The 25,045-nt window shown below is 41.3% G+C and overlaps 1 protein-coding gene across 3 annotated transcripts in view; it reads right to left on the bottom strand.

Moving 5' to 3' along the window:
• The window catches only part of LOC105472584 (rabaptin, RAB GTPase binding effector protein 1), a 107,484-nt gene that overhangs the window by 49,153 nt on the left and 33,286 nt on the right, over nucleotides 1–25,045 (bottom strand). For all 3 annotated transcript variants that reach the window (XM_011725985.2, XM_011725964.3, XM_011725972.3), the window contains 2 exons: nucleotides 3,769–3,972; nucleotides 586–746 (listed from right to left, as the gene is read on the bottom strand). In XM_011725985.2, the coding sequence (XP_011724287.1) occupies nucleotides 586–746; nucleotides 3,769–3,972 (365 nt within the window). The remainder of the gene's footprint in view (nucleotides 1–585; nucleotides 747–3,768; nucleotides 3,973–25,045) is intronic.

Genomic DNA, 25,045 nt, shown 5'->3' with positions numbered 1-25,045 from the left:
GCTTTAGACACAGTCATCAAGCAACAACACCCACTCAACTGATACTTAGGAATTCAAGCACCTATCTCCTAGACACTATGCTAAGCATTTAGGATATACAAATAAAAAACAAGCACATGTTCCCCCGAATCTATTAAAAAAAAAGAGAGAGAGAGAGAAAGAGAAACTCTTGCCTTCACAGAGCTTATATTTTAGCAAGGAAAGAAAGACAGTAAACAATAAACACAACAGGTGAACTCTGTATAGTGTAAGGAAATACGTGCTATGGAAAGAGAAAAACTAGAGAAGGATAAGGGAGACGAGAGTAGTGACAGGCGGCAGAGGGAAGTTGGCAGGCTGCGATGTTAAATGGCAGGTGGTCGGGATAAACCCCATGAAGTAGTGACATTTGATCAAAACTTTGAAGAAGATGACAGAGTTAGCCACAGATACAACATTATTTAGTACTATGTTTAGGTCTATGTCCAAATAATTACTCTCACAGGAAATATCAAAGTACTTCTATTACTTTCTATTACACAACAATATTAGAGCACTCTGCATTTGAATTCAAATATTTCTACAGATGAACACATTCCTTCATACCTTTTTCATTTCATTTTCTAAATTTTCCTCCTCTTGACCTTCAGACAGCCTTCTTCTTAAGTCAGCTATTTCCCTCTCTGCGGATTCTCTATACTGTGCCCACTGTGCTCGCTCCTGCTCCAGCCTAAGGTGGAACTGGTGCTCATAGTCACGAACTGTTTCTACAAAACATCACCACATATTTCACATCTAAGCATTATGAAAAAAAAAAAAAATAACCTGGCACACAAAAATTTTTAAAGTTATATAAAAAGCTTACATCTAATTTCTGGAAAATGTTTAATTCACTAAAAAACAAAACAAACTAGTTGTAGTTCTTATGATATACAGAAATAAAGGCTTTAAATCATCACTTCTAATCTTCACAATAAACCTGTGTCATGTATTATTTTACGAATGAGAGAATCTTAGGAAAGGTTAACTAGTCTGGCCAATGTTTCACGCCCAGAATGAAGCAAAGCTAGAATTCAAACTTAAGGCCAACTCCAAAATCTATGTTCTTAGACATATACTATGGTTCCCAAGGCAAATATAATATGTCGCCCAATCCCACTACCTGGAAGTGTGAGAAAAGGGATATATTTCTGGAATAGTTTACTAAAACCCAAGATTGTAACTTGAGGCAAACTCTATAAGCTCTTTAAAAAATGGCTTTCTCTTTGATATAATCCTAAAATATGGCCAGGCTTAGTGGCTCACACACACCTGTAATCCTAGCACTGTGGGAGGCAGACAGGAGGATCACTTGAAGCCAGGATTTCAAAACCAGCCTGGCTGACATGGCAAAACCCCATTTCTACCAAAGAGAGAAAAATTGCCAGGTGCGGTGGCTCATGCCTGTAATCCCAGCACTTTGGGAGGCCAAGGCAGGTGGATCACCTGAGGTGAGGAGTTCAAGACCATTTTGGTCAATGAGGTGAAACCCCGTCTCTACTAAAATTACAAAAATTAGCCAGGCGTGGTGGTGGGCACCTGTAATCCCAGCTACTGGGGAGGCTGAGGCAGGAGGATCACTTGAACCTGGGAGGTAGAGGTTGCAGTGAGCCGAGATCGTGCTACTGCACTCCAGCCTGGGTGACAGAGTGAGACTCTGTCTCAAAAAAAGAGAAGGGAAGGGAAAGTGAAAGGGAAAAGAAAAGATTATCTGGGTGTGATGGCATATGTCTGTGGTCCCAGCTACTTGGGAGGCAGAGGCACGACAACTGCCTGAACCCAGGAGGCGGAGGTTGCAGTGAGCCGAGATCGCGCCACTGCACTCAACCCTAAGTATCTCAAAAAAAAAAAAAAAAAAAAAAAAAAAAAAAAAAATTATGTGACAGACCCTGTTGATTGCCCATTAATTTCCACTCCTTCGTCCTTACTGGTAAGACTCCAATTTTGTTTAGGAAGTCAGTGTGCGCAATTTTAAAACTACATTGTCCAGTTTCCCTTGTAGTTATGAGTGACCACACACTTGGTCAACAAAGTGAAAGGGATATGCTGGGTAGTTCTAGAAAACTTTTGCTTTTCTGATGCAGACTGAAGGAGAAGCAGCTATTTTTCAGCTAAGGCAAAGATTAAGTTGAAAACCATATGCTAAGGATGAAAGAACAGAAGGGCTGAAGGAGTCTGAGGCATTGTTGACATCATGGAACCAACGCAACCAGGCCTGGGGTATCTACCTTTGGATTTCGTGTTCTGGGAGAAAAACGAACTCCTATTTTGGTAAATCATCGTAGTCAGGTTTGTTACATGAAGCCTAGAGTAATCTCTAGGTCATAGCTACATACTCAGAAATAGGGCTAGCTTCACCTGCCTTTTTATAAAGAGCACTAAGGCAAAAAGTGACACACAATTGCAAACACGGTGGAAAAAGTCATCACTATTTCACATTTAGAATATTAACTAATCCAGGCCGGGCGCGGTGGCTCACACCTGTAATCCCAGCACTTTTGGAGGCCAAGGCAGGCAGATCACGAGGTCAGGAGATCAAGACCATCCTGGCTAACACGGTGAAACCCCGTCCCTACTAAAAATACAAAAAATTAGCCAGGCGTGGTGCCATGCGCCTGTAGTCCCAGTTACTTGGGAGACTGAGGCTGGAGAATCGCTTGAACCAGGAAGGCAGAGGTTGCAGTGAGCCGAGATCGTGCCACTGCACTCCAGACTGGGCGACAGAGTAAGACTCCGTCTCAAAAAATAAAAAATAAAACAGAATATTAACTAATTCCAGGAACCCAAGGATTCAGTGACAACTTACTTTGTTTCATCATCATCTTCTCAGAAATTTGGGAAGTAATGAAGCACTAGTGCCAAAAGGAGTCTGAGACTAAACTATGTCTCTTCTTTTAGACGAAAGGTGGCAGCCCATGAAGCCTACCCTAGCCTAGGCCATTCTACCCAACACAGTGCAGTGAAGATTTCATATATAAAGTTTCTTAAAAAATCTAAGCCAGGCCGGGTGCGGTGGCTCACACCTGTAATCCCAGGACTTCGGGAGGCCGAGGCAGGTGGATCACCTGAGGTCAGGAGTTCAAGACCAGCCGGACCAACATGGAGAAACCCCGTCTCTACTAAAAATACAAAATTAGCCAGGCGTGGTGGCACATGCTTGTAATCTCAGCTACTCGGGAGGCTGACGCAGGAGAATCGCTTGAGCCCGGGAGGCGGAGGTTGCAGTGAGTAGAGTGAACTGAGACTGCACCACTGCACCCCAGGCTGGGCAACAGAGCGAGATTCCATCTCAAAAAAAAAAAAAAAAAATTCTAAGCCATATGGCCAAACTACACTGGAAGGGCAATAATTAGCTGAAGCTCATCAATGTAAACAGTTACTTTACCCTTTGCATGGCAGCTCTCTCTACTCCAGCACATTCCCTGTGCCCATACAGCTTTATTCTTTGACATTACTAGCCTGCCTCCTAGAAGAAATCGACTTTTAAGCCTTACAAAGTACAGTCCTCATTTAATGCATTATCTCTGTAACATTCCTATTATAACTCTCCATTATTAAGTTAGATAGGATTGATATACCCATTTATGTTATCAGTGACTTCTCTTTTATCTGAAAGTATATCTTGATGATGACAGTACATAAAACCACAAATGAAACTCTGGATATATTTTAAGATTCTCTGAAAATATTCTCAATCATCAGAATCGGGTATCTTAGAAAATCAAAAAATTGATCTCTGTTTGTCTTTACCTTTCATAACAGCCTGAAGTGAAGCAACTTCTTCTCTCCACTGTCTTTTCACTTCATCTATAGCTTCTTGCTTGGTGTTCTCAGAGACTGTGGCAATCGCCTTAATATTCTCCATCTCTGCTTGAGCTTCCCACAGCTGGGTTCGAAGGTGTCCCAAATCATCTTGTGCAGCTTGTAATACTGCATTTTGCCTCTTCAGATCCTCTGGAGAGAAAAGTAAAAGACGGTCCATTAATGTTCACTTTTATCAGACCGGCATTCCGATAAAGAAATAAGATATTAAATTTAAAAATATAAACATACAAAATGACATCCTTTTAATAGAGATGAGACTTAAGGTATGCTGCGTATCACAAACCAATTGCTACTATCTATCTAATGATCCAGTGGTTACGGTCATGGTTTTAAAGCTCAATTTACACATTCCCATCTGCTAACTAAATGAACTTGGTCATGTTATTTAATCTCTCTGGCCTAAGTTTCCACATCTGCAAAATGGAAGTTAAAAATAGCCACCTCACAAGGTTGTTGTAATGATAATTTATTGGAAATGCTAATTAGTAACAGTACCTTCTACAAACATTCAAAAGATGTTTAATAAAAGAGAAAAGAAAGCCAGAGCACATGGCAGTGACTAGACCTATGTTCTTTAAAGTTAGCATTAATTTCTCAGCTCCTTCTTACCATCTTTTAAATACTAAGTTGATGTAATGTGCCTCCTACATGGTTTAAGCCCAGGCAGAACATATGTTTGGCCAAACTGACTTCAAAAAAAAGATGAACTTACCAACAGTATATGGGGATGTGTGATTGTTTTCCCCTACCCTTAACAATAGTCACTATTTTCCATCCTTTAAAAATTCTTGTAAATATCATGGGTAGCAAATGGTCATTTTAATCTACATTTCCCCTGTTAATAAGGAGTTTGAGCATCTTTTCATATATTTACTACTGACTCATTTCCTGTTTGGTGATATTCTTTACATTTGCTTCTAATGAATGATCTTCCTTCTGATCTGTAAGAGCATTTTATATATTCTGGATATTAAATCTGTCTTCTCTTACAAAACTTTTCCCAGTCAGCTGCTGTGTTTCTTAAAAAAAAAAAAAAAAAAGTTAAGAGACAGGGTCTCAATTGTCGCCCAGGCTGGAGTGCAGTGACGCAATCATAGACCACTATAACCTCAAATTCCTGGGCTCAATCAATCCTCCCACCTCAGCCTCCTGAGTAGCTAGCACTGCAGGCCTGCACCATCATGCCCAGCTAATTTTCGAAATTTCTTGTAGAGACATTTTCACTATGCTGCCCAGGCTGGTCTTGGCCTCCTGGGCTGAAATGATCCTCCCGCCTCAGCCTCCCAAAGCGCTGGGATTATAGGTGTGAGACACCGCGCCCGGCCTTACCTTATGTCTTTTAGCATCTCAACTTGTAAGGTATTTATGAAAAAAAAATTGTTCATCTTTGTAAAATTATCAATTTCCTCTCCAAAGCACAATAACTAAGCCAAACTGACCAAGAAAATAAACTGATTTAAGATCTAACTCTACCACTAACCAGCTGATGACTTTAAGGAAATCACAAGACTCGGAAGTCTCGGTTGCCTCATGAAGACAGTGGCAATACTTTCTTGCATAAATTTCTAACTACTTATAAAAATCCAATAGTAAAATAAAAGAACTTTTAAATGTTGTGAAACATTCATTGTTATCAAACAATCACAGGAGTTAATGATTTGGTAGTCCAAGTTACACAGGGAAATACCTAGTCATGCTAAGTTGTTCTGAAATCTTGACTCTCTCAACATCAGTTTCCATCGCTCTTAAAATACTCTGAATCTCTAGCCAAAGACAGTTTTAAGAACATTAATTACTAAAAGGAACTGTGTAAAGTCGCTTAAAGACGGACACCTAGGAAGTCGTGGTAGGCATGCAACTAAGACTAACCCAGAAAGTTATAAACACGTGAAACCACAAAGGAAAAGTTTATGTGTGTCAACTCTATATTCTGAGTGTCAAACTGTTTCATAAAAAGTGAAAAAAAAAGAAAAAGCATTATTTCTGGGGTATTTTATTCATTTTTGGGTACTACAATTTTTTCAAGGCTCAAGTTTACATACTTAACAGGTCCTCGTGCTAATTACCTCTGGTACTTTTGATTTGTTGGAGATTACCCAGAGGTATTCACAACCAAGCTGTCATTATGAAAAGAAAAACTGTAAACAAATACCAAACCTAAATATCCATTTTTGGCACTTAAAAGTGAAATAGAGAGTCTGGAGGAAAACTTGGTCAACACTAACTTTAGTTATTATATATGAATATATATTATATGCGAATGTTATATTTATATATATAATACAAAAAAACAGGAGACAAACAGAAGTTTAAAATAAAGTTAGAAAATCTTAATTTTTTGTAGTAAAGCATTTCAAACACGTTTGTCAATAGTAGGAGTTCCAACATTCGTTTATTGCTTTTACTGCTATATATGTAATTATAAAAATTTTCAAGCATATTCAGAAGTTGAGGATATACTACAACAATCCTTCATACAACTTTCACCAAGACTCAACAGGAATCAAGATTTGCCAGACTTATTTATTTTTTGAGACAGAGTCTCGCTCTTGTTGCCCAGGCTAGAGTGCAGTGGCACGATCTTGGTTCACTGCAACCTCTGCCTTCTGGGTTCAACAGATTCTCCTGCTTCAACCTCCCGAGTAGCTGGGATTACAAGCACGTGCCACCACGCCCGGCTAATTTTTGTATTTTTAGTAGAGACGGAGTTTCGCCTTGTTGGCCAGGCTGGTCTTGAACTCCTGACCTCAGGTGATCCACCCGCCTCAGCTTCCCAAAGTGCTAGGATTACAGGCGTGCGCCACCACACCCAGACTGCCATGCTTATTTAAACTATCCTTTTTCTTTCCTGTAGTATTTTAAAGCCCCAGAAATATTACATTATCTAATGTATTGTATAGATGCCTCTCTAAAAATATGGAGAGTTTCTTATATAAACAAAGTGCCACTGTCACACAAAACAAAATTAACGACTGCCTGATAACTAATACCAAATCTCTGGTAAAACTTCTCCAATTGAACAAAAAAAAAAAAAAAAAAGTCTTTCTGAATATTTTGTTTAAGATCAAAACAAGCCGGGCGCGGTGGCTCAAGCCTGTAATCCCAGCACTTTGGGAGGCTGAGGCGGGCGGATCACAAGGTCAGGAGATCGAGACCACAGTGAAACCCCGTCTCTACTAAAAATACAAAAAATTAGCCGGGCGCGGTTGTGGGCGCCTGTAGTCCTAGCTACTCAGGAGGCTGAGGCAGGAGAATGGCATGAACCCAGGAGGCGGAGCTTGCAGTGAGCCGAGATCGCGCCACTGCACTCCAGCCTGGGCAACAGCGTGAGACTCCGTCTCAAAAAAAAAAAAAAAAAAAAAGATCAAAACAAGATTCAAGTACTTCATTTGGTTATATATATATATATATATATATATATATATATATATATATATATACATATACACACACACACACACACACACATATATATATATATATATATATATTTTTTTTTTTTTTTTTTTTTTTTGAGACAAAGTCTCACTCTGTCACCCAGGCTGGAGTGCAGTGGCGCAACCTCTGCCATCCGGGTTCAAGCGATTCTCCTGCCTCAGCCTCCGGAGTAGCTGGGATTACAGGCACCTGCCACCACACCTGGCTAATTTTTGTAGTTTTAGTAGAGACAGGGTTTCACCATCTTGGCCAGGCTAGTCTTGAACTCCTGACCTTGTGTTCCACCTGCCTCGGATTCCAAAGTGCTGGGATTACAGGCATGAGTCACTGCGCCCGGCCATTTTTTTTTTTTTTTAAAGACAGCTTCTCACTCTATTGCCCAGGCTGGAGTGCAGTGATGCAAGCTCGGCTCACTGCAATCTCTGCCTCCCAGGCTGAAGTGATCCTCTCACCTCAGCTTCCCACGTAGCTGGGACTATAGGCATGTGCCAATACACCCTGCTGATTTTTGTATTTTTTTGTAGAGAGGGGGTTTTGTCATGCTGCCCAGGCTAATCTCCAACTCCTAGGCTCAAGTGATGTGCCCTTACAGGCATGCGTCACTAGGCCTGGCCTATACTAATGCTATAAAGCATTATAAACTACTTGAAGAACAGAAACAATACAAAAAGTTCTGTAATGGGCACCTATTACCTATCACCTAGACCCATCATTTTTAATATTTTGCTACATCTCCTTCCATTTCTTTTTAACTTCAGGAAACAAAACATCGCAAAGACACTACCTTCCCCTGAGGTAACAACCGTCGGGAATTTGGGTTTATCATTACAGTGCATATATGTTACACCTTTACTTATGCTGCAGGTTTTAAAACCTTAATGTTCTTTTGCAGTTACTTCTTAGCCCTCAACATTGTTGATTGTTGATAACTACTTCATTCATTAATTAGAATATCACAGTCTCAATATATCACATACAACGCTGACAGGTATTCAGGTGTGAAACTGAAACCTGCTTTATCTGTACAGATGTTCTCCTTGTCCTATGCCCATTGTCCCAGTCTTTTCCCATCCTGACAATGCCATATTTGTCATATTTCAAATTTCCACATTTGTGAGGGTTCGATTTGGGGAACTCTGTTCTATAAAAGTTGTCTATTTTCATGCCAATACTTTATATACTGTCTAAATTAACATAGCTTTATACTGTTTTGTCTACTTTTGTCTATTTTTAAATGTTTATATAAGAAAAAGTTTAACAAAAAGGCCATGATCATTTTGAATAAGTGGGGAGACTTACCCTACCAGATATCAAAAATTATTATAAACTTCATGTATGCACCAGCCAGCTCTAGTAACCATACACTCATGGCAAATCATCCCCAATCCATCCATATGCACTCCATATATATTATGAGACAAATCTCAGACACAGAGTCACATGCAAAATAATCACGTTTTAGTCAACAACAAAAAATATACATGACAGTGGTTACATGGATTATAGGGGCTGAAAAATTCTTATTGCCTAATGACATCTAGCCATGGCAACATCATAGTGTCACACATCTTGTCTATGTTTAGCTATGTTGCTTTTTGGGTTTGTTTTTTGGATTTTTTTTTTTTTTTTTTTGAGACAGAATCTCACTCTGTCGGCTAGGCTAGAGTGCAGTGCACGATCTCAGCTCACTGCAACCTCCGACTCCCAACTTCAAGCGATTCTCCTGCCTCAGTCTCCCAAGTAGCTGGGATTACAGGCATGTGCCACCACACCCGGCTAATTTTTATATTTTTGGTAAAGATGGAGTGTCGCCATGTTGGCCAGGCTGGTCTCGAACTCCTGAGCTCAGGTGATCCACCCACCTCGGCCTCCCAAAGTACGGAGATTACAGGCATGAGCCACCATGCCCGGCCTGTTTAGCTATGTTTAATACAAAAGTATCACTGTTATAACTGCCTACAGTATTCAGTAATGTGCCGTACAGCTTTTCAGTTTAGTAGCAATAGGCTATACCATGTAGCCTACGTGTGTAGTAGGCTGTACCATCTAGGTGTTTGTCAGTACACTCCATCAGGTTCGCACAAGGACAAAATCACCAAATGATGCATTTCTGAGAATGTATCGCCATCACTAAGCAATACATAACTGTATTTTCTTATTTTTTTTAATAAACTTTTTAGCAGTTTCAGGTTCTCAGCAAAACTGAGCAGAAAATAGAGGTTTCCCATATGCCCCATAGCCCTGTACATCCACACTCCTCTACTACAGGCACCCTGTACCACAGTGGCACATTTGATACAACTGATGAACCTACAATGGTACATTATCATCACCCACTTAGTTTACACTAGGGTTCACTCTTAATGTGGTACATTCTATGGGTTTTAACAAATGTATAACGACATGTTCCCACCACCATAGTATCACCCAAAATAGTTTCACTGCTCTAAAAATTCTCTGTACTCTACGTATTCACCCCCTCTTCCTCCTACCCCTGGCAACCACTGATCTTTTTTCGTTTTGTTTCCATAGTTTTGCCTCTTCCAGAATGTCATATGCTTGGAATAATACAGTATATGGCCTTTTCAAATTGCCTTCTTTCACTTAGTAGTATGCATTAACTTTCCTCCATGTCTGTTCATGACTTAATAGCTCATTTCTTTTGAGCATGGAGTAATATTCCACTGTCTCAATATACCAGTTTATTCATCCATTAACCTACTGAAGGACATCTTCCATGCTTCCAAGTTGTGACAATTATGAATAAAGCTGTTATAAATATATTTGTGCAAGTTTTGAGGACAAAGTCTTCTCAAGTCATTTAATTACATACCAAGGAGCATGACTGCTGAATCAAAAGGCAAGAGTATGCCTAGTTTTGTAAGAAACCACTAAACTATATCCCAAAGTGGCTACGTCATTTTGCATTCCCACCAGCAATGAATGTTGTTGTTGCTCCACATCCTCACCAGCATTTGTCGGTATTGGCAGTATTTTGGATTTAGGCCATTCTCATAGTCTAATAATCTTTTCATCTACTCACTTGACATCTGTATATATTCTTTAGTGAGGTGTTTGGGTCTTTTGCCCATGTGGTAATGGGGCTGTTCATTTTGTTACCATTGCATTTTATTTTTATTGATGCATAATAGAGGTACATAGTTCAAAGTACATGTGATAATACATTAATGTAACTTGTAAAAATCAAACTAGGTGTAGTTGGGGTATCTATTACCCTAAATATTTGTCGTTCTTTTTTCATCCCCATGGCACCAGGGGTTGTCTTTTCTTTACACTAGAACCATTCGAATTATTCTAGCTATTTTGAAATCTAGAATAGATTACTGTACTTTTTTTTTTTTTTTGAGACGGAGCCTATATCTGTCACCCAGATTGGAGTGCAGTGGTGTGATCTCGACTCACTGCAATCTCCGCCTCCTGGGTTCACTCCATTCTCCCGCCGAGTAGCTGGGACTACAGGCGCCTGCCACAACGCCCAGCTATTTTTTTGTGTTTTTGGTGGAGATGGGGTTTCACCGGGTTAGCCAGGATGGTCTCGATCTCCTGATCTCGTGATCCGCCCGCCTCGGCCTCCCAAAGTGCTGGGATTACAGGCGTGAGCCACTGCGCCCGGCCAGAATAGATTACTGTAAACAAGAGTCACCCTATTGATCTGTTTAACACTAGGTCTTATTTCTTCTATCAAAACATATATTCATACCCATTAAGCAACTTCTCTTCATCTCCCCCGAGCCCAGCTTTCCCTGACCTTCGTACCACCAGTCTAGTCTGTCTTCTCACGACCGCCCACAAGTGAGACCATGTGACACTTGTCTTTCGGTGCTTGGCTTCTTTCATTTGATATCATGACTTCCAGTTCCATCCATGTTGCTGCAAATCACAGGATTTCATGCTTTCTTTTTTTTTTTTTAGACGGAGTTTTGCTCTTGTTGCCCAGGTTGGAGTGCAATGGTGTGACCTTGGCTCACTGCAACCTCTACCTCCCAGGTTCAAGCGATTCTCCTGCCTCAGTTTCCCAAGTAGCTGGGATTACAGGCACACACCACTACGCCTTTTTTTTTGGGGGGGGGGGGTTTGGTTTGTTTTTGCTTTTTCAGTAGAGACGGGGTTTCACCATGTTGCCCAGGCTGGTCTTGAACTCCTGAGCTCAGGTAATCCACCTGCCTCGGCCTCCCAAAGTGCTAGGATTACAGGCATGAGCCACCACACCCAATGATTTCATTTCTTTTGGATATATATCCAATAGTGGAATTGCTGGATCATACAGCAACTCTTTTTTTAGTCTTTTGAGGATCCTCCATACTATTCTCCACAGTGGCTATACTAATTTACATTCCCACCATCAGTGGATGAATGTCTTTTTGATAAAAGCCATTTTGACTGCGGTGACAGGATATCCCATTGTAGTTTTGCTTTGCATTTCTCTAATGATTAGTGATGTTGAGCATCTCTTCACATACCTCTTGGCCATTTATGTCTTTTGAAAAATGCCTATTCAAATATTTTGCTTGTGTTTAAATAAGATTTGCTTTTTGGTTACTGACTTCTTTATATATTGTAGTTATTAATCCCTTATGAGATGGGTAGTTTGCAAATATTTTCTCCCATTCTGTGGCTTGTCTCTTCACTTTGTTTCCTTTATTGGCAGAGGCTTCCTGGCCTGATGTAATCCCATTTGTCTATTTTTGCCTATGCTTTTGAGGTCTTACACACACACAAATCTCTGCTCCGACCAATGTCTATTTCCCCAATGTTTTCCTCTAGTGGTTTCATAGTTTCAGGTCTTAGATTTAAATCTTTAATCTATTTTGACTGTTGTGTATATGGAGAGAGATGGGGCCTAATTTCATTGTTCTGCAAATGGTTATCCAGTCATCCTACCAACATTTATTAAAGAGACTCTCCTTTTCTCATCGAATGTTCTTGGTGACTTTGCTGAAGATGAGTTGACTGCAAATGCATGGATTTGTTTCTGGGTACTCTATTCTGTTCCATTAGTCTATGCGTCAGTTTTTATGCCAGTGCCATGCTGACTGGGTTACTATAGCTTTGTAGTACATTTTGATGTTATATAGTTCTGCCTACAGCTTTGTTATTTTTGCTAAGTATAGCCTTGGTTATTCAGGGTCTTTCCTGGTTCCATACAAATTTTAAGATTTCTTTTACTGTTTCTGTGAAAAATGTCATTGGTATTTTGATAGGAATTGTATTTAATCTGTAAATTGCTTTGGGTAGTATTGTCATTTCAACAATATTAACTCTCCTAAATCCATGACCATGGAATATCTTTCCATTTGTGTGTGTCCTCTTAAATTTCTTTCATCAGTGTTTTACAGATCTTTCACTTTTTGGTTAAATTCCTAGATGTGTGTGTGTATGTGTTGTAGCCACTGTAAATGGGGTTGCTTTTTCAGACTGTTCACTGTTGGTATATATTCATGCTCATGATGTTTGTGTATTTTGTGTTCTGTGACTTTACTAAATTTATCAGTCTAAACACTTTTTTGGTGGTGTCTTTAAGTTTTTCAAAGTATAAGATTGTGTCATCTGTGAACAAGACAAACTTAACTTCATGCTTTCCAATTTGGATGCCCTTTATTTCTCTTGCCTAACTGTTCTGGCTGCAATTTCCAATACTATGTTAAATAAAACTGGTTAAAGTGGGCATCCTTGTCTTGCTCCAGATCTCAGAGGAAAGGCCTTCAACTCTTCCCCATACAGTATGATGTTAGTTGTGGGTTTGTCATGTATGCCCTTTATTATTTTGAGCTGTGTTCCTTCTACACACAATTTGATGAGGGTTTGTATCATAAAGAGGTGTTGAATTTTACTGAATGCTTGTGCAGCATCTATTGAAATAACCATATGGTTTTTGTTGTTTGTTTTTTTTTTGAGACAGAGTCTCACTCCGTCACCCAGGCTGGAGTGCAGTGGCATAATCTCAGCTCACTGCAACCTCCACCTCCCAGGTTCAAGCGATTCTCATGCCTCAATCTCCAGAGTAGCTGGGATTACAGGTGTGCACCACCATGCCAGGTTAATTTTTTGAATTTTTGGTAAAGACGGAGTTTCACCATGTTGGCCAGGCTGGTCTCGAACTCCTGGCCTCAAGTGATCCGCCCACCTCGGCCTCCCAAAGTGTTGGGTTTACAGGCATGAGCCACTACACCTGGCCAACCATATGGCTTTTGTTCTTGGTTATGTTAATGTGATGTATCACATTTGTTTAGTGTGTATACTGAACCCTCCTTGCATCCTCAGGAGTAATCTACTTGATTGTGGTGAGAGACATGGTCATGCTCTGCTACCCACGCTGGAGTGCAGTGGCACAAATACGGCTCACTGTAGCCTCAACCTCTCAGGCTTGATCAAGCAACTCTCCTGCCTCAGCCTACTGTGTATCTGGGACCACATGCACATGCCAGCATGCCCAGCTAATTTCTACTTTGAGATAGGGTCTCACTCTCTCACCAAGGCTGGAGTGCAGTGGCACAATCACAGCTCACTGCAGCCTTGACTTCCTGGGCTTAAGTGATCCTCTCAACTCAGGCTCCCAAGTAGCTGGGACCACAGGCACATGCCACCACATCTTGTACTTTTTAGTAGAGATGGGGTCTCACTATGTTGCCCGGGCTGGTCTCGATCTCCTGGGCTCAAGCAATCCTTCCACCTTGGCCTCCCAAAGTGCTGGGATTACAGGTGTGAGCCACTGCACTCGGCCAGTTTTATTTTTTGTAGAGCCAGGGTCTCACTTTGCTGCCCAGGCTGGTCTCAAACTCCTGGTCTCAAGTGATCCTCCCACCTCAACCTCCCAAAATACTGGGATTACAGGCATGAGCCACTGTACCCAGCCAAAGTGGGTTTCTTGTAGGCAGCATATAGTTGTGGCTTCTTTAACCATTCAGCCACTCAGGCTTTAAATTGGAGAACTGGGCCGGGCGCGGTGGCTCACGCCTGTAATCCCTGCACTTTGGGAGGCCGAGGCGGGCGGATCACGAGGTCAGGAGATCGAGACCATCCTGGCTAACACGGTGAAACCCCGTCTCTACTAAAATACAAAAAATTAGCCGGGCGCAGTGGCGGGCGCCTGTAGTCCCAGCTACTCGGGAGGCTGAGGCAGGAGAATGGCGCGAACCCGGGAGGCGGAGCTTGCAGTGAGCCGAGATGGTGCCACTGCACTCCAGCCTGGGCAAGAGAGTGAAGACTCCGCCTCAAAAAAAAAAAAAATAAAATAAATTGGAGAACTGAATCCATATACATTCAGTGTTATCTATAAGAAAGGACTTAAACTACTGCCATTGTATTGCTTGTTTTCTGGTTGCTTTGTAACTCCCCTCTTCCTTTCTGTCTTTGGGGCTAAATGATTTTTTCTGGTAGTATGTCTTAATTCACTGCTTTTGATTTTTAATGAATCTATTATAGGTTTTTGTTTTGATCACAAGGCTTACAAAAAACATCTCGTAGATAACAAGTTACTTTAAAGAGAATACATCTTAAAAAATAGAAACAAAGAAAAAAGTGGGGAAAAAACCTCTACAACTTAGCTCCACTTTCCCCACATTCTGAATTTTAGTAGTCTCAACTTACACGTATCTACATTACCTATCTCTGAATAGGCTGCCATAGCTATTACTGTTCTTGGTAGATTTGTCTTTTGGGCTTTATACTAGAGTTACCAATTGTAGTATTAAGAGTCTAGGCCGGGCGCGGTGGCTCAAGCCTGTAATCCCAGCACTCTGGGAGGCCGAGGCGGGCGGATCACGAGGTCAGGAGATCGAGACCATCCTGGCTAACACGGTGAAACCCCGTCTCTACTAAAATAAAATACAAAAAAACTAGCCGGGCGAGGTGGCGGGCGCCTGTAGTCCCAGCTATTCGGGAGGCTGAGGCAGGAGAATGGCGTAAACCCGGGAGGCGGAGCTTGCAGTGAGCTGAGATCCGGCCACTGCACTCCAGCCCGGGCGACAGAGCGAGACTCCGTCTCAAAAAAAAAAAAAAAAAGAGTCTAACTCTGTCCATGTACTTAATTTTACCAGTGTGTTTTATACTTCTTTTTTTTGGTGTCTTAGCATTTTCAAAATTTCAAATGGAAGAACTCCCTGTAGCACTTCTTGTGGGATGGGTCTAGTAGTTGTCAATTCTCTCAACTTTTGTCTGGGAAAGAATATATCTCTCCTTCATATCTGAAGGATAACTTTGTTGGATATATGATTCTTAGATGTTCAATTTTTTTTTTCTTTCAGCACAGCACACTGAAGATGTCATTCCAGTCCTTCCTTGCCTTTATGGTTTGTACTGAGAAGTCTGTTGACAGACTAACTTAAGCTCCATTAGGGTTATTTGCTACTTTTCTCTTGCTACTTTTAGGATCCTCTCTTTGTACTTGACCATTGAGAGTTGGTTATTATATGCCTTGGGGTAGTTTTATTTGGGTCAAATTCCTTTGGTGTCCTCTGGCCTTCCTGCATGTGGATATTTATATCCTTCCCAAGTTTTGGAGAGTTTTCTGCTATTTCTTGGAATAAGCTTTCTACCTTTGCTCTTGCTCAACTCCCTCTTGAAGACCAACAATTCTTAGCTTTGGTCTTTTGAAATACTTTCCTACATCCTGTAGGTCATCTTCATTGCTTTCATTCTTTTTTCTCCTCTTTGTTTTTTCTTTTCTTTTTTTTTTTTTTTTGAGACAGAGTCTCGCTCTGTCGCCCAGGCTGGAGTGCAGTGGCACGATATCGGCTCACTGCAAGCTCCACCTCCCGGGTTCACACCATTCTCCCGCCTCAGCCTCCGAGTAGCTGGGACTACAGGCGCCCGCCACCACGCCCGGCTAGTTTTTTGTATTTTTAGGAGAGACGGGGTTTCATCATGTTAGCCAGGATGGTCTCGATCTCCTGACCTCATGATCCACCCACCTCGGCCTCCCAAAGTGCTGGGATTACAGGCTTGAGCCACCGCGCCCGGCCTCCTCTTTGTTTTTTCAAACAGCCTGTCTTCAAGGTCACTGCTTCTTTCCTCTGCTTGATCCATTTTGCTACTGAAAGCCTCTAATGAATTTTCCAGTTGAGAAAATACATTTATCAGTTCTGAGACTTCTGTTTAATTATTTCAATATCCTTGTTAAATTTCTCTGGTAAGCTGGGCTTGGTGGCTCACACCTGTAATCCCAACACTTTGGGAGGCCAAAGCAGGCAGATTGAGGTCAGAAGTTCAAGACCAGCCTGGCCAACATGGTGAAACCCCATCTCTGCTAAAAATACAAAAATCAGCCAGGTGTGGTGGGCGTCTGTAATTGCAGCTACTTGGGAGACTGAGGCAGGAAAATCGCTTGAACCTGGGAGGCAGAGGTAGCAGTGAGCCGAGATTGCGCCACTGCACTCCAGCCTGGGTGATGAAGTGAAACTCCGACTGGGTCTCAAAAAGGAAAAAAATATGTGACAAATTTCTTTCTTTTTTTTTTTGAGACGGAGTACCGTTCTGTCACCAGGCTGGAGTGCTGTGGCATGATCTCAGCTCACTGCAATCTCCGCCTCTGGGTTTGAGCGATTCCCCTGCCTCAGCCTCCCTAGTAGCTGGGATTACAGGTGCACACCACGCTTGGCTAATTTTTTGTATTTCAGTAGCGACAGGGTTCCACCATGTTGGCCAGGATGGTCTGGATCTTCTGACCTCGTGATCCACCCACCTCGGCCTCCCAAAGTGCTGGGATTACAGGCGTGAGCCACCGCTCCCAGCCTAAACTTTTTAATTGAAAAATAATAATTGTACATATGTGTTGGGTACAAAGTGGTATTCTGATACATCTATACATTGTGAAATGATCAAATCAGTACAATTAGCATATCCATCACCTCAAATATGGTAAGTTACACATTGATTTTTGAATGTTGAACCAGTCTTGAGTACCTACACAAATGCCACTTGGCTGCAGTGTGTAACTTTTATACATTGTTGGATTGGATTTGCTAAGATATTGTCAAGGAATCTTGCATATATGTGCATGACAGATATGAGTCTGTAGTTTTCTTTAAATGTCTTTGTATGGTTTTAAGACTAGGATTATGCAGACCTCACAGAATGAGTTAGGAAGTATTCCCTCTGTTTCTATCTTCTGAAAGATTATAGAGAATAGAGACTCGGAGAGATTGGTGTAACTCATGGTATAGTGTCTTCCTTAAATGGCAGATAGAACTCACCAGTGAACACAACTGGGCACAGTGCTTTTTTTGAAAGGTTATTAATCATGAAGTTGTTCCATAATTTTCTTATATTATCCTTTTACTATATATGGGATCTAGAGTGCAGTCTCCTCTTTCATTTCTGATATCAGTAATTTCTCTTGTGTTAGTAATCTTTTTTTACTTAGATTGGCTTACTGTACTTTTTTGTAACAACTTCATTGAGATATAATTCACATATTACTTTTCGCCCACCAGTAACCAATCAGTAATTTTGGTAGCATACTCCCATTGGGTATCCTCTAATTTAATTCTGACACTATTTACCTGGAAATAGCATCAGATCACACAAGCTGAAAATTCAGTCTAACAAGACTGAAGCCCACTTCTGATACCAATTGTAAGCTTCAAAATTATTTTACCTGTGTTTCTGACTGACCAACTATAAATTGACGTTCCTACAACTATCTCCTTAGGTTTGATTAATTTGTCACTGGGCTCACAGAACTCAGGAAAACATTTATTTGCATTTACCAGATTATTATAAGACTATTACAAAGGGTACAGAGAAAAAGGTGCACAGGACAAGGCATGTGGGAAGGGGCATGGAGCTTCTATGCCCTCTCTGGGGCACCACCCTCCAGGAACCTTCACATCTTCAGTTACCTGGAAGCTCTCCAAACCCTGTCCTTTTCAGTTATTACAGAGGCTTTATTACATGGACATGATTAAATGGCCACCAATGATCAACTTAACCTTTAGCTCCTCTCCTCTACCTGGAGGTTGGGAGGCAGGGTTGGAAGTTCCAACCTCCAATCCTGTGTTGGTCTTTCTGGTGACCATCCCCTATCCTGAAATTACCTAGGGGCTGCCAGCCATCAGTCAGCTCATTAACAAAGACACTTATCACTTTATATACTTATATATTTTTTATATACATATATATTATATACATATATAGATTTTTTATATACATATATATTTTTTTTTTCTTTTTCTTTTTTTTAAATGGAGTTTCACTCTTATTGCCCAGGCTGGAGTGCAATAGCATGATCTCGGCTCACCATAACCTCCACCTCCCAGGTTCAAGCAATTCTCCTGCCTCAGCCTCCCGAATAGCTGGAATTACAGGAATGCGCCACCACGCCCAGCTAATTTTGTATTTTTAGTAGAGATGGGGTTTCTCCATGTTGGTCAGGCTGGTCTCAAACTCCTAACCTCAGGTGATCCGCCCACCTCAGCCTCCCAAAGTGCTAGGATAACAGGTGTAAGCCACCGCACCCGCCCCAAATATATATTTTACAGTATCACACATATAAAACAATTCATTTAAAGTATATAATTCAATGACTTTTTAGTATATTCAATCAGACTTGTACAACCATCACCACCATCAATTTTAGAACTTTTTCATCACTCCAGAAAAAACCTTGTGCTCTTTCATCTCCAACTCCTCACCCCACCAACCCTAGACAACAAATATTCTACTTTCTATTTCTACAGACTGCCAATCTAGACATTTCATATAAACAGAATCATGAAATATGTGATGTTTTCTGACTGGCTTTGTTTACTTGGATTATGTTTTTTCAAGGTTCACTCATGTTGTAGAACTGGTACTTCATTCCTTTTTATGGATAAGAAAAAACACATTTTGTTTATGTATTCATCAGTTGATGGACATTTAGGATATTCCTTTTTCACTATTATAATGCTGCTACAAAAATCCATGTACAAGTTTATGTATGGAAACGTTTTCATTTTTTGAGTGTATATACCTAGGAGTGGAATTGTTGAGTCAAATGGTAACTCTATGTTTACCTGTTTGAGGAAGTGATAGGCTGTTTTCCAAAGCTAACATATCATTTTACGCTCCTGCCGGTGGTGTATGAGAGTTCCAATTTCTCCACATCCTTGCCAACATTTGTTAATGTCAGACGTATTAATTATAGCCATCCTAGTGGGTACTAAGCGGCATGTTATAATTTTGATTTGTGTTTTCCTGAGGGCTAATGTCACTGATCACCTTACGACATACTTATCGGCCATTTGTGTTTCTCCTCTGGAGAAATGCCTATTCAGATTCACTGTCCATTTTTAGTTGGACTGTCTTTTTGCTATTGAGTTGTAATGTCTTTATGTAATCTAGACCCTTATCCAATATAATAACTGCAAGATTCTGCCCCATTCTGTGGGTTGTCTTTTCACTTTATGGTATCCTTGAAAACATGAATATTTTTAATTTTGATGAAGTTCAATTTATCTCATTTTTCTTTGGTTGCTTCCACTTTTAGTGTCATACCTAAGAAAACACTGCCTAATCCAAGGTCACAAAACCTTAACCCTATGTTTTCCTCTAAGAGTTATAGTTTACCTTTTACATCTAGGTCCTTATACATTTTGAGTTAACTCTGGCAGATGGCAGGGGGTCCAACTTCATTCTTTCACATGTAGATATCCAAATGTCTCAGCACAATTTGTTGAAGAGATTATTCTTTCCCCCAGTGAACGGTTTTGGCACCTTGTGGAAAAGCAACTGAGAATGTAATTCTATTCCATTGATCTATGTCTGTCCTTAGGATAGTGCCACCTTGTCTGGATTACTGTTGCCTTGCAGTAAGTTTTGGAATCAAGATGTGTGAGTCTTCAAACATTTTTCTTTTTGAAGGTTGTTGTGACAATTCTAGATCTCTAGAATTTCCATATAAATTTTAGGATCAGTTGTCAATTCCTACAAGGAAGCCAACTGGGATATTAAAAGGCACTGCATTTAATCTGTACATCAATCTGAGGAGTGGTGCCACCATAACAATATTAAGACTTCTAATCCATGGACATGAGATGTCTATTTATTTAAATCTCCTTTTTGTGTGTGTGAGACAGGGTCTCACTCTGTCTCCCAGGCTGAAGTGCAGTGGCGCGATCTTAGCTCACTGCAACCTCCACCTCCCAGGTTCAAGCGATTCTCCCGCCTCAACCTCCCAAGTAGCTGGGAGTACAGGCGTGCACCACCACACCTGGCTAATTTTTGCATTTTTAGTAGAGACAGGGTTTCACCATGTTGGCCAGGTTGGTCTTGAACTCCTAGCCTCAGGTGATCCGCCCACCTCAGCCTCCCAAAGTGCTGAGACTGTATCAGTGAGCCACTGCGCCCAGCCCAGATCTCCTTTAATTTCTTTTAATAGTGAAGTTTTCAGAGTACAAGTTTTCAGTTTATTTTGTTAAATGTATTCCTAAATACATTATTCATTTTGATGCTATTGTAAATGGAACTGTTTCTTTAACGCCATTTTCATACATATAACTGATTTTTGTATGGTGCTCTTATATTCTGAATCTTGCTGAACTCACTTATTAGTTTTAACTAGTTTTGTAGTGGATTCCCTTGGCATCTGCATATGAAAGAGGATGCCATCAGAGAAAAGTAGTTTTATTTCTTCCTTTTCAATGTGGATTCCCTTCCTTTTTCTTTCTTTGGGTAAGTGCCCTAGATAGATCCTCACTTCCAATGTTGAACAGAAGTGGTCAGAGTGTACATAATTGTCCTGTTTCTGGCTTTAGGGGAAAAGCATTTGGTCTTTAAACATTAAGTGTGATGTTAGCTGTAAGTTTTTCGTAGAAGCCCATTTTCAGGATTTCCTGTTTTAGTGTTTTTATCATGAAACAGTGTTGGGTTTTGTCAAATACTTTTTCTGTCTAGTAAGATGATCATGTGTCTTTGTTTCTTTTTTTTTTTTGAGACGGAGTCTCGCTGTGTCACCCAGGCTGGAGTGCAGTGGCGCGATCTCGGCTCACTGCAAGCTCCGCCTCCCGGGTTCACGCCATTCTCCTGCCTCAGCCTCCGAGTAGCTGGGACTACAGGCGCCCGCCACCACGCCCGGCTAGTTTTTTGTATTTTTTTTAGTAGAGACGGGGTTTCACCATGTTAGCCAGGATGGTCTAGATCTCCTGACCTCGTGATCCACCCGCCACGGCCTCCCAAAGTACTGGGATTACAGGCTTGAGCCACCGCGCCCGGCCCATGTGTCTTTGTTTCTTATCCTACTGATTTTCAGGTGTTGCACCAACCTTCAATTCCTGGGATGAATCCCACTTTTCATGCTGTGTGATTCTTTTTACCTGTAGCTTAATTTGATTTGCTGGTTCTTTGGTGAGAATTTGTGCTTCTATATTCCCACGGAATACTGGGCTAAGTTTCTTGTGATGTCTTCCTTGGTTTTGAGGTCAAGATAACACTAGCCTCAAAGAATAAGTGGGGATGTGTCTCCTCCAAAAATTAAGCCAGGCGTGGTGGCAGGTGCCCATAATTCCAGCTATTCAGAAAGTTAGGGCAGGAGAATCAATTGAACCTGGGAAGCAGAGGTTGCAGTCAGCCATCACAGCACCACAGCACTCCAGCCTGGGCGACAGAGCAAGACTCAATCTCAAAAGATAAAAATTTAGGCCGGGCGCGGTGGCTCAAGCCTGTAATCCCAGCACTTTGGGAGGCCGAGGCGGGCGGATCACAAGGTCAGGAGATCGAGACCACAGTGAAACCCCGTCTCTACTAAAAATACAAAAAATTAGCCGGGCGCGGTGGCGGGCGCCTGTAGTCCCAGCTACTCAGGAGGCTGAGGCAGGAGAATGGCGTGAACCCGGGAGGCGGAGCTTGCAGTGAGCCAAGATCGCGCCACTGCACTCCAGCCTGGGCAACAGCGTGAGACTCCGTCTCAAAAAAAAAAAAAAAAAAAAAAAAAAAAGATAAAAATTTAAAAATATATATTTTTATCAATTTCTGTATTTTGTATTGTTTCTTACACTGTTTTTTTTTTTTTTTTTTTTCCTTTGAGACAGAGTCTTGCCCTGTCACCGAGGCTGGAGTGCAGTGGCGTGATCTCAGCTCACAGCAACATCTGTCTCTTGGATTCAGGCAATTCTCCTATGTCAGCCTCCCAAGTAGCTGGGATTACAGGTGCCTGCCACCACATCCAGCTAATTTTTGCATTTTAGTAGATGGGGTTTCACCACAATGGCCAAGCTGGTCTCAAACTCCTGACCTCGGGCAATCCACCCGCCTTGGCCTCCCAAAGTGCTGGGATTATAGGTATGAGCCACAGCACCCGCCCTATCCTATTTCTTACATCCTATATATTTCCTCTATGTTTTCTTTTTGCGAATGTCTATCTCTACTAGCAGTTCTTTTTTTGTTGTTGGTTTTTTTTTTTTTTGAGACGGAGTCTCGCTCTGTCACCCAGGGTGGAATGTAGTGGCGCGATCTCGGCTCACTGCAACTTCTGCCTCCTGGGTTCAAGCAATCCTCCTGCCTCAGCCTCCCAAGTAGCTGGGACTATAGGCACACACCGCCACGCCCAGCTAATTGTTTGCATTTTAGTAGACACACGGCTTCACCGTGTTGCCCAGGCTGTTCTCAAACTCATGAACTCAAGCAATCCGCCCACCTCCGCCTCCCAAAGTGCTAGGATTACAGGTGTGAGCCACCACAGCTGGCCTACTAGCAGTACTTTTAGTGATTACATAGATGGCTAAGTGCTTAGTTTTTATATGCCTAAAATATCTATTTTGCCCTCAACCTTAAATAATTTAGCAGCATATAAAATTTTAGGTTGACAATTATTTTTTCTATGCACTTTGGAGATCTTATTTCATTGTCTTCTGGCATCTATGGTGCTTGCAAAGTATCTCTTGTAATTGTTTCTTTTCTCTGGTAGCTTTTCACATTTTCTTTTGATTCTTGATGTTCTATCATATAAAAGATGTGCCATGGTATGAATTTACTATTTTTTGTTTTGTTTTGTTTTTTGAGATGAAGTCTCACTCTGTTGCCCAGGCTGGAGTGCAGTGGTACAATTTACGCTCACTGCAACCTCCGCCTCCTGGGTTCAAGCAATTCTCCTGCCTCAGCCTCCCAAGTAGCAGGGATTAGAGATGTGCACCACCATGTTCGGCTAGTTTTTTTGTATTTTTAGTAGAGATGGGGTTTCATCATGTTGGCCAGGCTGGTCTCGAACTCCTGACCTCAAGTAATCCACCCGCCTCAGCCTCCCAAAGTGCTGGGATTACAGGCATGAGCCACCACACCCGGCTTGAATTTACTATTATTTATCCTGTTTAGTAGTCAATATTGATGTTAAGGACTCACATTTTTTATTAGTAAAAATTTAAGTTATCTGTTCCAATATTCTTTACTATCCCTTCCATTCTCTTCCCCTGGAACTCTTTTCAGATGTGTGTTGAAGGCTCTCAATTCATCCTCTATGTCTTCATGTTCTTTTTTTTTTTTTTTTTTTTTTTTTTGAGACAGAGTCTTGCTCTGTCGCCCAGGCTGGGGTGCAGTGGCCGGATCTCAGCTCACTGCAAGCTCCGCCTCCCGGGTTTAGACCATTCTCCTGCCTCAGCCCCCCGAGTAGCTGGGACTACAGGCGCCCGCCACCTCGCCCGGCTAGTTTTTTGTATTTTTTAGTAGAGACGGGGTTTCACCGTGTTAGCCAGGATGGTCTCGATCTCCTGACCTCGTGATCCGCCCGTCTCGGCCTCCCAAAGTGCTGGGATTACAGGCTTGAGCCACCGCGCCCGGCCTGTCTTTATGTTCTTTCATATTTCCTTCTTTGTCTCACTAGGAGGGAGAACTCCTCAGTACTGCTTTCTAATTTACTAAAATCTCTGTATCGTCTCTACTGATTAAATCTATTAGCAAACACTATTTTAATTTCTAATCGTTTGTTTACAGTATTACTAATGGGTCTTAATTGTTAATTTTATATACTGTTTTCATTTCCATATCTAAGTGCAAGTTTATGACACTGGAACCACAGATAGCTTCCTATATCTAGCTTTTCACTATTGAAATTCTGATTAGTTAGCATAACAGCTTTATATATAAATTACAACCATGTATAAAGACTTTCTGAACACCAGTAGAAAACTTCAATGTCTTCTGGTGATTAGCTATAAGCTCTATTCCTACTATTTTTCGTCAGATTGAGAACTATATGGCCTTTTGTTCTGTTTCATGTAACCATCTCTTACTCATTGGCAACACTACAAATTTCCAGAGCACAAAACAAACACTGCTGTAGTGCCAAGCTCTGTAGTTAAAGAAAAGCTAAATCAGAAAATACTTCAACAGAAAAGCAATAAAACTTTCAGAAATATTTATAACATTCCCAGCTAAAGTCGGCTTGGAAAAGAATGGGTACTAAGACCAGCCTGGGAAACATGGTGAAACCCCATCTCTACTAAAAAATACAAAAATTAGCCGGGTGTGGCGGCATGTGCCTGTAGTCCCTGCTACTCAGGAGGCTAAGGCAGGAGAATCACTTGAACTTGGGAGACAGAGGCTGCAGTGAGCCGAGATCGTGCCACTGCACTCCAGGCTCTCAAAAAAAAAAAAAAAAGAATAGGTACTAAGAAAAGAACAGACAGTAAGAGAAGTAAAAAGGTACATTTCTCATTACCATCTGCACTTATATTTCAGCTATTCTCCAAACAAGTGCAAACACAGCTATCACAACACTAAAACAAAAGCTGGACCTATTGGGAAAAAACCAATGTTTGGACTTTCAGAGTTACCT

This window comes from Macaca nemestrina, chromosome 17, assembly GCF_043159975.1.
Source record: "Macaca nemestrina isolate mMacNem1 chromosome 17, mMacNem.hap1, whole genome shotgun sequence".
NCBI classification, from domain to species: domain Eukaryota; kingdom Metazoa; phylum Chordata; class Mammalia; order Primates; family Cercopithecidae; genus Macaca; species Macaca nemestrina.
This window is presented reverse-complemented; position numbering and strand designations above follow the sequence as displayed.